The following is a 13,555-nucleotide window of genomic DNA, read 5'->3' as shown; positions in this document are numbered from 1 at the left end:
AATGGCCGACTATTGACAATACGAATAAACGTAGAGCTAAAATCTTTTTTTAATTATATATATAAAAGCAAAAAGATAAAAAAAGTGCAACTGCTACTAAAAAAAATTTACTTTTCCAATAACAAATGTCTTTTTTTCTATCAGTTTTTCTCACGCAAATTATAAGGAAAAACAATATGTCTACCACGTTAAATCGTAATTAGGAATTGCCAAGGTATTTGTATTATTTATAAGATAAATTTGGTACATTTCTAATACAATTCACTATTTTCAGAATTTTTAATGTTGAATAATGGCCACAGTGACACATACCCAAACTAAAGACACTTTAAAGGACAAGCAGAAGAACACCAGTAAAATTGTTAATAGTGGTGGAGATTTAGATGATATTTTAAAAGACTTAAAGAAAAATGATAACATTTGTTGTTTTTCTAAATGTAAAAAGAAGACAACAGATTTTGCAATAACCTGTCGATATTGCAAAAATAGATTTTGTACATCTCATGGCTTACCAGAAATACATGGATGTGGTGAAGCGGTCAGGAGAGATGAAAAGCAAAAGTTTCTTCATCCAGCACCAAAACTTTCACAAGATAAACACGCAAAAGCTGCTGATAAGCTTTCAACCAAAATTAAACAAATGCAGTTTGAAAGAAAAGCAAAACAGTGCTCCAGCTCTGGCAAAGGAAAGAAATGAAATTTTTGTTATTCTCCTATAGAATCAATTGTACATGCTCTTTACACATTAATTAAATGCCTTAAAATTTAAAATAAAATAATTTTAATTGTAGGTTATGGTTTAATACACTATGCTTACCATAGATAATATGCTTACCGAGTTTAATAGTTCAAATGCATCACCAAAATTATAGTTCAAATAAAACCGAAAAATAGTTCAAAGGGATGAGCCAATCTGACAGCAGAGCGAACATAACCCCAGTTTTTATAGTTAACTTCATAAATTTGTATCTAATTTAAAATTTTATTAGAAATTCAATTTGAAACGAATTAGTAATGAGCAGAAGATGACAAGAAATAGTGTAATTTGCCAGTACTCTGTGCTTTTCGTTTAAACGTTTAGGTGGTTACGTGTCATTTGAATTTTTTCAAAGATAACTTTCGAAATTTCTACTTGCTTACGTGTTGAATAGCAATTTTAATCATTCTATTTCGGAGTATCAACTACATTTAAGCTTTAAAATATTGAATAAGTGTTAAAAATATGGCCCTAGTTAGAACTGTTTTAAATTTACGAAAAACTCTTCTATCTAGCGAAACCTTAAGACGTCTTGTATCAGTGTCGACACCTGCTTTAGATAAGAAAGAGTAAGTACTCATTGTATTGCTTTATATTCTCTAAATTTGCTATTCATAATATAGCACTTTTTAATTTGAATTAAATTTAATTTCCCTAAAGTTAGACCACCCATTTTACTTCAACAGGATAAGGGTAACTTTTCTTAAAGCTAATGGGGAAAGAATAGAAAGCAAAGGAAAGGTGGGAGATTCGCTTTTGGACGTGGTTGTAAACAACAATATCGACTTGGATGGTTTTGGGGCTTGTGAAGGAACACTTACCTGTTCCACATGCCACCTGATATTTAAAAAAGAAGACTTTGATCGACTCCCTGAGAAACCAACCGACGAAGAGCTGGATATGTTAGATTTGGCCTACGATTTGACAGAAACCTCTCGCCTAGGATGTCAAATTATCCTCTCGGAAGATTTGGATGGACTAGAAATTAAAGTCCCAGCTACAATAAATGATGCAAGAGATTCATAGAATAAATAAATTTTAGACACTTTAACAATTATAATTAATTAAATGAATGTAATCAAAGGTGCAAAGGGTCATTGTCTTCGTTATTTTGTTGTTAGACGGAAAATAAGAATTTGTTTTTATAAAAAGCTCAATAATATACACAGCAGTTGTAAATAAACAGTTATTTTATATGTCACTGTCCATGCAGAAGCATGAAAGTACAAAATAAAGACAGACTAAGCTTATACATTGTTTTAATAACTAATTCAAACAAAACATAAACTAAAGACAAAAGTTTGATGAACTTTTCTCTTAATTCTAATAGATACTAAGGAAAGTAATAAACAACGCGAGAATATAGTGTAAGTTAACAAGAAAAAAAGTTAATCAATGTCTTAGTCTTTTGTGACCTCTAGGATTGTAATTTTCACCTAAATTGACCCAGCATTCCGAATCATTAGCTTCACGTTTCATATAATCGCTTCTTTGTTCATAAGAAGATGAGCTTGTGAAGTGGTTCATTTGCCACTGCTCCTGAGAAAAATTTTACTTGTTAAATAGCTTAATTTGTATAAAAGGATGCCCTTTAATCTATCTTCATAAATTTAAAATTTAAATAACGTTTATTGCGCACATATTATCGAACGAACAGAATCGTTTTTTATTACCTTCGCATTTATTTAACATTATTATGAGGACCGTTTATAAAAAAAATCTGACGCAGGTAAAAACTCACCTGTAATTGTTCCTCGCGTTCCAACAAATTATTTAATTGACTGGCCTGGAGGTATAAATTGTTTTCGTCTTGAGAGATCGAGTTAGAAGTGCAATAACTTTGCCTCTCCCGTAAACACCGGTCTTCAATCTGTCTCTGTCTAAGTTCCCATTCCTGTTTAATCCTTTCCCTGTCCATCTCCCTAAGCTGAAGCATTTTCTTAAGGCGATCCGTTTCGTGATCGTATTGGGCTGCTATCATATCCGCTTCCAGCTTTTGCTCCTCGTAGAAGAGTTCGCTTTTTAGCGAGGTCATTTTCAACTTGTATTTTTCATGAAGATCTTTCCAACGTTTGGCGTAATCGTACTCGAAAGTACCAGGATTTGCGAATCTGGGCGTCATTTCTCTTTCGCGATAGTAGTCTTCGTTCCTTTTTGCCTGTGGGCAAATAATATAAAATATAACAGTAAAAACAAATATCGAAAAGGTAATTTATGATAAACTGTTTGAAGAAAGAATTAAAAGGAAAGTAAATGCCAAGATGCTATCTACCAAAAATAATAAAATGATTAGAATCTACCATTCTTGTTTAATCGTATCTTTACTAAATATATAAATTCTAACTTGGCCTGGAATACTTCTGCATAATAAATAATTAAAATATACTTGTTACAGTAAAAATAAAAGTAAAAAATAAACGATTTCTTACCAAAATTTCCGGATATCCGTTTATATCAAACCAAGGCTCAAATTTTTCGACAATGACTGGTCGCAGAGAAGCTGTTAAGATAAAACAGCCCTCGGAACATCTTTTCGCAGCAATTGTGGCGCTTCCTTTTTTCACAAATTCAATAACAGCTTCGCCTTTCGATTTGCCCTTTTCATCGACAATTATGTAGCAATTTTCAATGTCCCCGAAAACGGAAAAAGCCAAGTATAGCAGCTCGTTTGTAACATTGGGGGACAAATTTTTAACATATATAGCTGCCGGATGAGTGAATCGAATGATCAAATGTCTCCCTCTCAGATTGTAACCAAACAACTCCGTTTTTGCCCTAAACGCATTCGCGTAATAATCTAATTTTATAAATGCAAAAGTTTTGGCCGGATTTACGTAAACTTCCTGGGTTTCTCCATACTTAGCAAATAACGATGTTATTTCCTCTTCTGTGACGTCCGAGGGTAAATTTCCGATAAAAAGGCGACTTCTTCCTGAAAACTTCTGTTCGACCAAACACAAAGGTGGAAGGTCTGTGCTTTGATTTATGGAGTTAAGTTTGTCATTAATGTAACTGTCCTCTTTGATTCCCTGATTCATTTGGGGTCCTTTTGGTTTACCTCCTGCATACTTATTGGAACTCCTGTTGCGAGAATGCCTGTTACTGGGACGTCTGTCATTGTTATGTAGTCGATCGTTTTCTTCTACTTTACAAATCGGATTCACTGCAGATCTAGAAATATCTGTACAAGAATCACTGTCAACATTAATATTGTGAGACATTTTAACGTTTTTATTGTAGTTAAATTGTTGTTTAAACAATTGCTTTGTGTTTAGTTAAAAATTTGTTTTTCATTTGACTAAACTGCGCCATCTTGCAACCGCACGCAAAACCATAAAATTATTATGGTTAATTGTTTACAATATGGAAAATAAAAATTTTGACGTTTGCCATAATAACACCTAACCTAAATTTCTGCTACATAAACTAGTTTTAGAAAAATATTTGTTTTAAATAAATTATATGACAAAAAATGTTCAATTGTACCTTACTTTCCAGAAGCCTTAATGTTTCAAAAAGTGAGTAGGGAAGATATCCTTTTTGTGACCGAATAATTATTAAAATTGTCCTCTTTCGTAGATGTCTTCCAGTGTTACTGCAATAACGTAGCTAAAAATAAGATAAATGTTAAAGGTTACTCTAAAGAAAATATAATAAAGACTTATGGTCAACCAACATCAAATACTCATCCACATTTAATAAGACCAGGTGAAATAACAACAGGTATTGCAAAACATGAATTTGAACAAAGAAGACAAAAGTTCGTGGAAAAACTTCTTACCTCAGCCCTTAAAAATGAAAATAGTGCCAAACAACATATTGTAATACTTATATTAATTATCTGAATCAGTTATTTGTTTAATTCAAAAGTGTTCACAGATAGTTATACCATCAGCCTCGAAAAGTTACATGTCAGATAAAATTCCGTATGTATTTAGACAAAATAGTGATTATTTGTATTTGACTGGCTGTCAAGAACCTGACACTTGTCTTGTGATTACTACCACAACCTCATCTCAAGATTATAAAGTAATACTTTTCCTAAGAAATAAAGATAGTCATTCAGAACTTTGGGATGGTCCCAGGACAGGTATAGAAGATGCTAGTAATTTCTTTGGCGTTAATCAAGGCTTGCCAATGACTGAACTTGAAACTTTTTTGAATCTTTACTTCAAATCTCACCCTCAAACAATGTTATGGTAATTTAATTTTTTTAAAACAAGTAAATTGCTGTTATATACACAGATGTATCATGTTGAAGGTATGATTTTTTGACTCCCATACAGGGGAATATTCATAATATAATGAAAAAGCTACAAAATGGAATGACCAATAACTTTTGGGACACTCCAGTGCCTTTTGTGCATGAGTTACGATTAATTAAGTCACCTGCAGAAATCCAATTAATGCAGAAATCTTGTGATGTTGCTTCAGAGGCAATTATGAAATCAATAATTCATTCAAAACCAGGTACGTTACATTGAAACGATTTAAATAACTCGTTTGTAAGTTCTCATTATAAAAATAAATTTAATTCCAGGCTCTACTGAGCATGAAATTTTTGCTACGGTGGATTACGAATGTCGTATGAATGGGGCTGAATTTCTAGCTTACCCTCCCGTCGTAGCAGGGGGCAACCGGGCCACTATCATCCACTATATCAATAACAACCAGGTTGTTAACGATGGGGAAATGGTACTTATGGATGCTGGTATTAAATAATTTAAAATGTCTTTGTTCATACTTTTAATTAAGTTAAAATAAAATAGTTTTAATTTAATTTCAGGGTGCGAATATCATGGTTACAGTAGTGATATAACGCGAACATGGCCTATAAATGGGAAATTCACTCCACAGCAAAGGATAATTTATGAAATTGTAGAAACCGTTCAAGCGCAAATAATTCAGTGGTGTGCTCATTTTCCCAGTTTAGATCAACTTTTTGATTCCATGTGTATCTTGTTGGGAAAGTATTTACAAGAAGTTGGTTTAATTCCCAAAAAGGCATCTCAAAAGGAAGTTATAAGGGTAAGAATGGTTTTTGAAACATTTTTGATCCTCAATAAGTTATTTTCTATTTATTTAAGGGCGCCTACAGTTTTTGTCCTCACCATGTATCCCATTATTTGGGGATGGACGTGCATGATACCCCATCCATCCCAAGAAAAATAAAAATAGTGCCTGGCATGATAATTACCGTCGAGCCTGGTAATAAACGAATTTTAAGTATTTAATTTACTCATATATGTTATTAAATGTTTTCTTATTATTTTCAGGGATTTATATAAGCAATCAACTCAACGTTCCAGAAGAATTTAGGGGTATCGGGGTACGAATCGAAGATGATGTCCTTATTACTGAAAGTGGACCTGTGGTCTTATCAGCGAAATGTCGAAAGAGTCGTGAAGATATTGAAAAAATTGCCTTTTACTGTAATTGATTGGTAATTTGCACCAATNACGTTCTTTAAGCCAGACAGAAACTGTCCAATTTTTTTTTTCATTAATAGAAAAGTAGAAACAAAAACATAAAAGAATAAATAAATAAATGCTACTATTATTCTACAAACAGGAAAATAATTTTTACTTTCTTAATTCCTTACTTAACGATATGACTAACTGCTTAATAAAAATAAATGATTAAAGAATATACAAAAGTATTTGTGCTTAAATTACAAATGTGATGATAATGTGCGATGATAACAATTTTTTATGGTTTACATGATACAGTTCGTCAATCTTTAGTGTATGGAATGTGAAAGTGTATTAGAGGTAGATAAGTCAACTTCAAATAAAATAAACAGTTATAAGCAATTTCGTAAAAATTATTTGCCTCAATTTTAAAAAGGTTTTTTATTGTTTATTTTACTTTTGCTGCAGCTGACTTTCAAAATTGACCAGGGATAGATTTCAGTAAAAAGTAATTTCAAAGGGACAACAAATATAAGTAAAGCTCATATAAGCTACTAATCCCTAGAAAACTTTTCACATAAACTATTTCTTTTCTCTATTCCTTTCTTGTCCTTTTTATCCCTGACAATTTTAATACATAATTATGAACTTATCTTTAATGTTAACGTGTTTGGCAGTCTTACAGGTATCAGTAAAAAAAAAAAATGGAAATTGAAACAGTAGCAGGAAAAAGTTGAAGAACACTTACTACCAATCCACTTGTGTGGGAATTCCTCCGGGATAATTTCCTGTAAGACACGCGGTGCAGTGACCAATGGCATTAGTTTCTTTTAGTTTAATATCATTCCTGACAGCTTTTGTAAGTCCCTCGACGCTTAAGTATGCTAGACTATCAGCACCTGAGTAAAAGTAATCAATATTATGTCAATAAAAATCAGTAAAATACAAAATTCTTACCAACGTGTTTTGCAAGCTCTGCGGGCTTTAGTTTGTTTGCAATAAGTTCCTCTCTTGTGGGAATATTAATACCCATATAGCAGGGATAAAGTAAGGGTGGACTGGCAATTCTAATGTGGACCTCTTTCGCTCCAGCGTTCTTCAGAAGTTTTATAATTGGACCAATTGTGTTGCCTCGAACAATAGAATCATCAACGAGAACTATTCGTTTACCTCTGACGTTTCCTCCCAAAGCACCTTTAAAATAAATAATAATCACACGTGTGATTAAAACACAAAAACACGTGTGATTAAAACATAAGTAAAGGGGAAAAAGACAACAGATTTTGCAATAACCTGTCGATATTGTCTTAGTCTCGTGCTCGGTTGAATGAAAGACCTTCCAACGTACCGATTCTTGCAAAGAACTTCAGCAAAAGAAATACCACTCTAAAAATAACATGATTCCAAAAAATACGAATAAAACGAACGCCTGAAAGTTTGAAATTTACCTGTCTCGAGAACCCATGAGCTGCTGCTGTCCCAGACTCTGGAACTGAGCTTACAATGTCTGCCTCGACGGGGCTTTCGATAGCTAACTGTCGTCCGCACTGCATTCTTACAGCGTAGACCATCTGGCCCTCAAAAATACTGTCCGAACGAGCAAAATAGACATACTCAAAAATGCAGAAAGCCTGAGGCGCATTTCCGGGTCTTTCAACAATATCGATGGTCCTGATACCATGTCGCGTCATTTCGATTATTTCACCGGGGAAAACCTCACGAACGTACTGTGCCCCGATCGACAAGAAGCCGCAGGATTCTGAAGAAACAACCCATCCTTCTGCCTGAAGGGTTTCATCACAGTTTTTGTACAACGCTAACGAAAAAATATAAATTAATTTTAGATGTTGTTATATATGTTTGATTGAACTTACGTTCATTCATGGGCAACATTTTTCCTAAACATAAGGGCCTGTTACCATAAGGATCCCTCACTGCGTATATCCTGTCCCTAAGCATGATAACCAGTGAATAGCTGAGGGGTGCCAGGGTCATGAGCTGTTTTATTCTGGCCGGCCAGTCCGGGCCGTTCTTCTCGCAGACAGGAGGACTCAGGCAAAGGGCTTGGGTTATTAACTCACTATCTGAATGAGTTGATAGGCCCACACCTCGGGATAATACCTATCGATAGATGGAAAAGAAATCTTATATCGATTTTAGGAGTGGGGAAAAAAGAAGCTCACCATTTTACGTAAACTATCGCAATTGACCAGTTCACCATTATGGGCTACAGCGAGTACTCCATGGGCACTATGGACGACAAAGGGTTGGCAATTGACTTCTTCAGAAGCGGCAGACGTGGAATATCTGGTATGTCCGATACCAAGGTTCCCCTTAAGTTTCTTCATTGCGTCATCGTTGAAAATATTGTTTACCATTCCCATTCCTTTGTGGACATTAAAATGTTTGGCGCATTTACCTTCGCTTGTTACTATACCAGCAGATTCTTGTCCTCTGTTAAAAAAATTTTTTTATTGATTTTACACATCATTTTAGATCTGTTAAAGTTTAATTTACCTGTGTTGCACAGCCACAAGTCCTAAACAAACGATCTGAGCAATTTCTACATGCGTAGGCCATTCTCCTGACGCTATGGCCCCAAAGACACCACATTCATGAGTCAACCCTGATAGCACCGCACCCCTTCCTAATCTCTTCTCATCTAAGTCATACTTTTTCATGCTACCTTTAGATTCGCATGTTTCTAAACGGCTTTCAGTCGACTTTTCTTTAGCTGACGTTAACATTTTCTTCTGAAATTAAAGAAATAAAATGAATTGTAACATCAAGTATCAATTTGTTTATAACAAATGTAAAATTAAAGCAAAAGTAAAAAAGCACAGTTGAATACGATAACCTTTAGTAAAGAAAAACACAAATAATAATTATATTATAACGAAGCAGGGGGTCTTATGATCTTTGACTGGAAAATAATAATTAAAAGTGGAACAAATATCAAGGAATATTTTAATTTTGTTGATATGAATAAACAAACTAGTACATTCTCTTGAACTCTTAAAAAATTAATTTCTGTTTATCGAGATAAAATTAAAGTTTTGCGAAAATAAAGTCCACGTCTAATCTTCTTACCTCTCAAAAAAAAAAAACAAAATTATATTCTTGCAATAAATAAATAAATAAATAAAAGAATAAAACTGTTTTCAAAAATTGTTCTTGTTCTTATTCTTTTCAGATACGATCAATTTAATTAAAAAAATTGTCGTGGTGCAGGATCGACACTTACGATTACGTTGATAAAACCGTCTGCTATCGCTGCACATGAAACGAAATTTGAAACAAGTCCTCGTGATGTTGCGCGTTTTATATTAACATGCTAGTCTCTTATTGTTAGACAAACAAAATAAGTGTTATTTTATTTCTTATGTATATATTAGTAAAAATTAATCGCAAACTAATATGTGGCTTCTCTCGTAAAACCGATTGTAAAAGTTTATAAAAACGGACGCTCTGGAAAGCAAAACTTAATATTTTGTAATGGGTCACCTTGCTATGAACTACTGATAATTATATATGTGCAATATTTAAAAAAGAAAATTAATTTTGTCCTTTTTTGCTTTTGCTTAAATGTAAAATCAGCGAAATTTATTGGACTCTACTTTAAAGTAGATTAGTTATAAAGGAGAACTATTTACATCAGATTTAAAAATCTCTTTTAAAAAATATGTTGAACTTTATCTGCTAAGTTTAAATTATTTATTAATACTATTTATGGACACATTTCATAATGCATTTTTAGCATTTTAAAAACAAAAATGTTTACATAAAAAGATCTGATGAAGTAAATTGGGTGAAGCAATTCGTGTATATCTTTGTGAAAAATATTATTGCAAAATGTCACTTTGTTATGTGTTTGGATCACGTTTTTCAAGATTTTAAAGTTTAATAAACTTTATAGTATTACAGCTTGTAGGTAGCGTTTATAAACGAAGGTTTAAAAAATTCCCTTAAACGAAAGAAATAATCTGTAGATTAACCAAATAATATTAGTAATAAGGAAAAATATGCTTTCCTCATTAAATGTTTCATAAAGTCTAGATTTCATTATTAAGGATTTTAAATTAATTTATTACTGATATATTAATGATGTTTTTATTGATTCAAAACATTTAGTAAATTTCCGAATAAAAACTAAGAGGGGTACTATTAGTGAAGTGAAAGAATTATTTCATCATCTCTTGTTGTTAATAAGCTGGAAAATTACTAATAATAAGTAAGTCTTCACAAAGAACGCTTAGAATAGTTTACAAAATAAATTCATCTTATCAAAAGTGGGGACCATTGCACTTGAACTTTAATGAGATTATTAAAACGTTTGCATCACTAGGGGGTCGGATTTATAAATTAAAAAAAAAAAAAGAAAAAAAATATCACGGTTGTAACTTAAGGTGGTGACCTAAATATAATTTATTGTTTATTTATGAAATTACGAATCACTAAAACGTAGTAATGTAGGAAAGTGATAGAAAATATATATCTAAACAAATTTATAAGCCAAACTAAAAGTTGTCCTTTTTTTTACTTATGTAACGTAAATGCATATGTAACATTTCAGTTTATTATTATTATTAAGAAAGCCATTGGAAGTCTATTTTTTTCAAAAAATAGCTTCTCAAATCAACAATTATGTTTATAATTGCATCACATTCAACGTGCTTACATTATTTCACTGTGCTCATTAAATTTTTGTTTCCTTTCACAATATTGAAAACATGTTTGGTTTTGATTTTGATAGAGAAAATGTAATAATAATAATATTTTTACGTTATCAGTTCTTACGTATTTATATTTTTCAAGTGGAATGAGGGCAGAATAGTAACAAAATAATTTGTAATGACTTCTTTAAATTTGAATTATTTTGTCACATTCAGAATTAAAGTACCCACTTAACACCTGAAAAGTATTTTAAATTTAATATCCTTTAATTAGTTAATTAAAATGAATATCAACTGTTAGAGATTTGTTTATTTTTACTTAAGTACTTAACTGAAGAAAAGATAAAGTGGAAACTAACATTAACGTTAATGTGTTATTAGCATCGGTGTTAAAGGCGTAAAATTGGTTGCCTATCTAGGGAAATACGAAAATCCTCAAACATCTTTTTTTCAATAAAGATAAGAGAAATATAGTGAAAAGGAAATTATAATCTTTCATAAAGATCGTCCTAATCGTTTATGATAAATATAAGGGATGTCTGTGCTTTTATGTTGTTTTAGAACACATTTTGCAGTTTTTTATTAATGACGATATAACAACATACAGAAAAATTATGCTTTCAAAGGTGATAACGATTGATAACTAACTGTAACCAACAAACCTTTTGCAATAAATTTAAGAGATTGTTTATTAACGCTTGCGTGTTGACTTAAGAAGTAATAAACAGATAGCAAGTATTAAAACTAAAACAACCAAATATAACAAAGTTTACCATAATAATCCTTTGAAGAAGCATCCCCTTCTATAACGAATTGAAATGGCTACAAGAAACAAAGGTAATTTATCTTTTTTTTAATTAATCTTTACAAATTAATTAAATAAAAACATTCTTAAATATTATTCTGAAGGAAATCAACAGGTGTTTTTGTGATCTAATAACCTCAACCAACCTTTTATTAGGGGGGAGAAAAATTAATAAATCGATTATTCACTGAAAATTTTCTTTCTATAGTTGGAGAGTATGAGCAAGGAGATATTATCATCGAAGGAAAAACTAAGGTAGTATTCGATTTACCCAACAACCCTGGTCATGTACTCCTTTTAAGTAAAGACAGGATAACAGCTGGAGATGGGGTAAAAGCTCATGATTTAGCAGGAAAAGCAGAAATTTCTAATACTACAAATGCAAAAGTCTTTGAAATAATAAACTCTGTAGGTGAGGGGAAGCTTTACATCACATATTTCCATAAATATCCAGCTAATTCATTATGAAAACCTTGTAGGGATAAAGACTGCTTTTGTAAAAGTGGCAAGTAAAAATGCCTTTATCGCCAAGAAGTGTGAAATGATCCCAATCGAATGGGTGACAAGAAGACTGGCAACCGGTTCTTTCATTAAGCGTCATCCAGGAGTTACTGAAGGATATCGTTTTTACCCTCCCAAACAGGAGACTTTCTTTAAAGATGATGAAAATCATGACCCACAATGGTCTGAAGAACAAATTATCTCAGCTAAATTCAAATTCAATGGTCTCACAATAGGTACTCAACTTTTGTCATTAGACACTAAAAAGTCAATTAAACTAAACTAAAATCAATGGAATATCTAAGTACATGTTGGTAAAATGAACCAAAATATATTAAAAAAAAATTTCAGTCATATACCTATCAATTCAATTAATTAAATTAATTACTGATTATTTATAGTTGATATTATGATTTGTTTAAGGTCAAACCGAGGTGGATATTATGAGAAAGACCACAATTTTAGTGTTTGAGGTGCTAGAGAAGGCTTGGGCAACCAGAAATTGCGCTTTGATTGATATGAAAGTCGAATTTGGTGTAGATAGCAATGGTAAAAAAGAAGTTACATTCACTATTTTTGTTTAACTATTATTAATAATTATTATTATTATTTTATTCTATTACTTAATGTGGTATTTATTTGAGAAATTTAACTTTTGTATCTTTTGTGATATAGGTGAAATTCTTTTGGCCGATATAATCGATTCGGACTCGTGGCGTCTCTGGCCGTCGGGGGATAAGAGATTAATGGTTGATAAACAAGTGTATCGTAATTTAACATCTGTAACTCAAGCAGATTTGGACACAGTGAAACGTAATTTTCAATGGGTCAGCGAACAACTGGACCACCTTGTACCCAAAAACGACCATCTAGTGGTCATCCTCATGGGCAGTCCCAGCGACAAAGACCACTGCCAAAAAATACAAAACTACTGCGAAAATTTGGGACTGAACGTAGTCACGCGAATTACGTCAGCTCATAAAGAAACAGAAGAGACATTGAAAATAATTAGTTATTACGAGTCTCTGCCCCTTAAAGTGATTTTTATCGCTGTGGCAGGAAGATCTAACGGATTAGGGCCCGTATTATCAGGAAATACAAGTTATCCAGTTATAAACTGCCCCCCTGTTAACAACGCGAACGTTATCCAAGATATCTGGTCCAGTTTGAACGTACCTTCGGGCCTAGGATGTAGCACGGTTGTTTATCCCGAATCGGCTGCATTAAATGCCGCACAAATAACAGGGTTATCAAATTATATTATTTGGAGCAAGCTGAGGGTCAAGCAATTGAATAATTACGTCACACTTAAAAAAGCTGATAAATTATTGCAAAACGAATCTTAATAATAATAGGATAAGAACAAATAACAAATAAAATTACTGTAATTAAAACGAAAGAATCGTTT

The 13,555-nt window shown here is 32.4% G+C and overlaps 5 protein-coding genes across 6 annotated transcripts; 3 read left to right on the top strand and 2 right to left on the bottom strand.

Moving 5' to 3' along the window:
- Positions 1 to 897: 897 nt before the first annotated feature.
- LOC108738594 (adrenodoxin) lies at positions 898 to 2,007 on the top strand. Its single transcript, XM_018472081.1, has 2 exons — positions 898 to 1,326; positions 1,444 to 2,007. Exons 1-2 carry the CDS (start codon positions 1,223 to 1,225, stop codon positions 1,781 to 1,783), a joined length of 444 nt encoding a protein of 147 aa, XP_018327583.1. The 5' UTR covers positions 898 to 1,222; the 3' UTR covers positions 1,784 to 2,007.
- Positions 2,008 to 2,118: 111 nt separating this feature from the next.
- On the bottom strand, positions 2,119 to 4,033 carry LOC108738593 (hrp65 protein-like). 2 transcript variants are annotated; one of them, XM_018472079.2, is made up of 3 exons: positions 3,187 to 4,033; positions 2,499 to 2,915; positions 2,119 to 2,296 (listed from the first exon to the last, which is right to left on the bottom strand). In XM_018472079.2, exons 1-3 carry the CDS (start codon positions 3,976 to 3,978, stop codon positions 2,150 to 2,152), a joined length of 1,356 nt encoding a protein of 451 aa, XP_018327581.1. In that variant the 5' UTR covers positions 3,979 to 4,033; the 3' UTR covers positions 2,119 to 2,149. The 2 variants fall into 2 exon arrangements, with proteins under 2 accessions (XP_018327581.1, XP_018327582.1); XM_018472080.2 differs by having other exon boundaries at positions 2,119 to 2,293.
- Positions 4,034 to 4,151: 118 nt separating this feature from the next.
- LOC108738527 (xaa-Pro aminopeptidase 3) lies at positions 4,152 to 6,197 on the top strand. Its single transcript, XM_018471985.2, has 8 exons — positions 4,152 to 4,275; positions 4,337 to 4,578; positions 4,637 to 4,956; positions 5,019 to 5,227; positions 5,298 to 5,468; positions 5,544 to 5,785; positions 5,845 to 5,965; positions 6,034 to 6,197. The coding sequence occupies exons 1-8, from the start codon at positions 4,230 to 4,232 to the stop codon at positions 6,195 to 6,197; spliced, it is 1,515 nt and encodes a 504-aa protein (XP_018327487.1). The 5' UTR covers positions 4,152 to 4,229.
- A 22-nt stretch (positions 6,198 to 6,219) lies between these two features.
- Positions 6,220 to 9,574, bottom strand: LOC108738576 (amidophosphoribosyltransferase-like). Its single transcript, XM_025978196.1, has 8 exons — positions 9,413 to 9,574; positions 8,686 to 8,921; positions 8,352 to 8,622; positions 8,043 to 8,289; positions 7,617 to 7,984; positions 7,470 to 7,554; positions 7,126 to 7,386; positions 6,220 to 7,067 (listed from the first exon to the last, which is right to left on the bottom strand). Exons 2-8 carry the CDS (start codon positions 8,913 to 8,915, stop codon positions 6,916 to 6,918), a joined length of 1,614 nt encoding a protein of 537 aa, XP_025833981.1. The 5' UTR covers positions 8,916 to 8,921; positions 9,413 to 9,574; the 3' UTR covers positions 6,220 to 6,915.
- A 1,780-nt stretch (positions 9,575 to 11,354) lies between these two features.
- LOC108738575 (multifunctional protein ADE2) lies at positions 11,355 to 13,546 on the top strand. Its single transcript, XM_018472052.2, has 5 exons — positions 11,355 to 11,678; positions 11,855 to 12,058; positions 12,126 to 12,383; positions 12,571 to 12,696; positions 12,823 to 13,546. Exons 1-5 carry the CDS (start codon positions 11,660 to 11,662, stop codon positions 13,491 to 13,493), a joined length of 1,278 nt encoding a protein of 425 aa, XP_018327554.1. The 5' UTR covers positions 11,355 to 11,659; the 3' UTR covers positions 13,494 to 13,546.
- The last annotated feature ends 9 nt before the right edge of the window (positions 13,547 to 13,555 follow it).

This window comes from Agrilus planipennis, unplaced genomic scaffold (genome assembly GCF_000699045.2).
Source record: "Agrilus planipennis isolate EAB-ADULT unplaced genomic scaffold, Apla_2.0 scaffold154, whole genome shotgun sequence".
Lineage (NCBI taxonomy): Eukaryota > Metazoa > Arthropoda > Insecta > Coleoptera > Buprestidae > Agrilus > Agrilus planipennis.
The sequence above is the reverse complement of the archived record's forward strand: the minus strand, read 5'-3'. Positions and strand labels throughout refer to the sequence as shown.

Bases quoted from the DNA above. Each gene is read 5' to 3' on its own strand.
- LOC108738575 (XM_018472052.2), top strand. The intron at 12,059-12,125 runs GTGAGGGGAAGC...AAAACCTTGTAG, and splicing joins TGAAATAATAAACTCTGTAG to GGATAAAGACTGCTTTTGTA. The intron at 12,384-12,570 runs GTACTCAACTTT...GATTTGTTTAAG, and splicing joins ATTCAATGGTCTCACAATAG to GTCAAACCGAGGTGGATATT.
- LOC108738594 (XM_018472081.1), top strand. From the start codon at position 1,223: ATGGCCCTAGTTAGAACTGTTTTAAATTTACGAAAAACTCTTCTATCT. The intron at 1,327-1,443 runs GTAAGTACTCAT...TTACTTCAACAG, and splicing joins CCTGCTTTAGATAAGAAAGA to GATAAGGGTAACTTTTCTTA.
- LOC108738593 (XM_018472079.2), bottom strand. From the start codon at position 3,978: ATGTCTCACAATATTAATGTTGACAGTGATTCTTGTACAGATATTTCT. The intron at 2,916-3,186 runs GTAAGAAATCGT...ATTTGCCCACAG, and splicing joins ACGGATATCCGGAAATTTTG to GCAAAAAGGAACGAAGACTA. The intron at 2,297-2,498 runs GTGAGTTTTTAC...AATTTTTCTCAG, and splicing joins AACGCGAGGAACAATTACAG to GAGCAGTGGCAAATGAACCA.
- LOC108738527 (XM_018471985.2), top strand. From the start codon at position 4,230: ATGTTCAATTGTACCTTACTTTCCAGAAGCCTTAATGTTTCAAAAA. The intron at 4,276-4,336 runs GTGAGTAGGGAA...CCTCTTTCGTAG, and splicing joins AAGCCTTAATGTTTCAAAAA to ATGTCTTCCAGTGTTACTGC. The intron at 5,786-5,844 runs GTAAGAATGGTT...TATTTATTTAAG, and splicing joins CTCAAAAGGAAGTTATAAGG to GGCGCCTACAGTTTTTGTCC.
- LOC108738576 (XM_025978196.1), bottom strand. From the start codon at position 8,915: ATGTTAACGTCAGCTAAAGAAAAGTCGACTGAAAGCCGTTTAGAAACA. The intron at 8,290-8,351 runs GTGAGCTTCTTT...ATCTATCGATAG, and splicing joins GCGATAGTTTACGTAAAATG to GTATTATCCCGAGGTGTGGG. The intron at 7,068-7,125 runs GTAAGAATTTTG...ACTTTTACTCAG, and splicing joins AGAGCTTGCAAAACACGTTG to GTGCTGATAGTCTAGCATAC.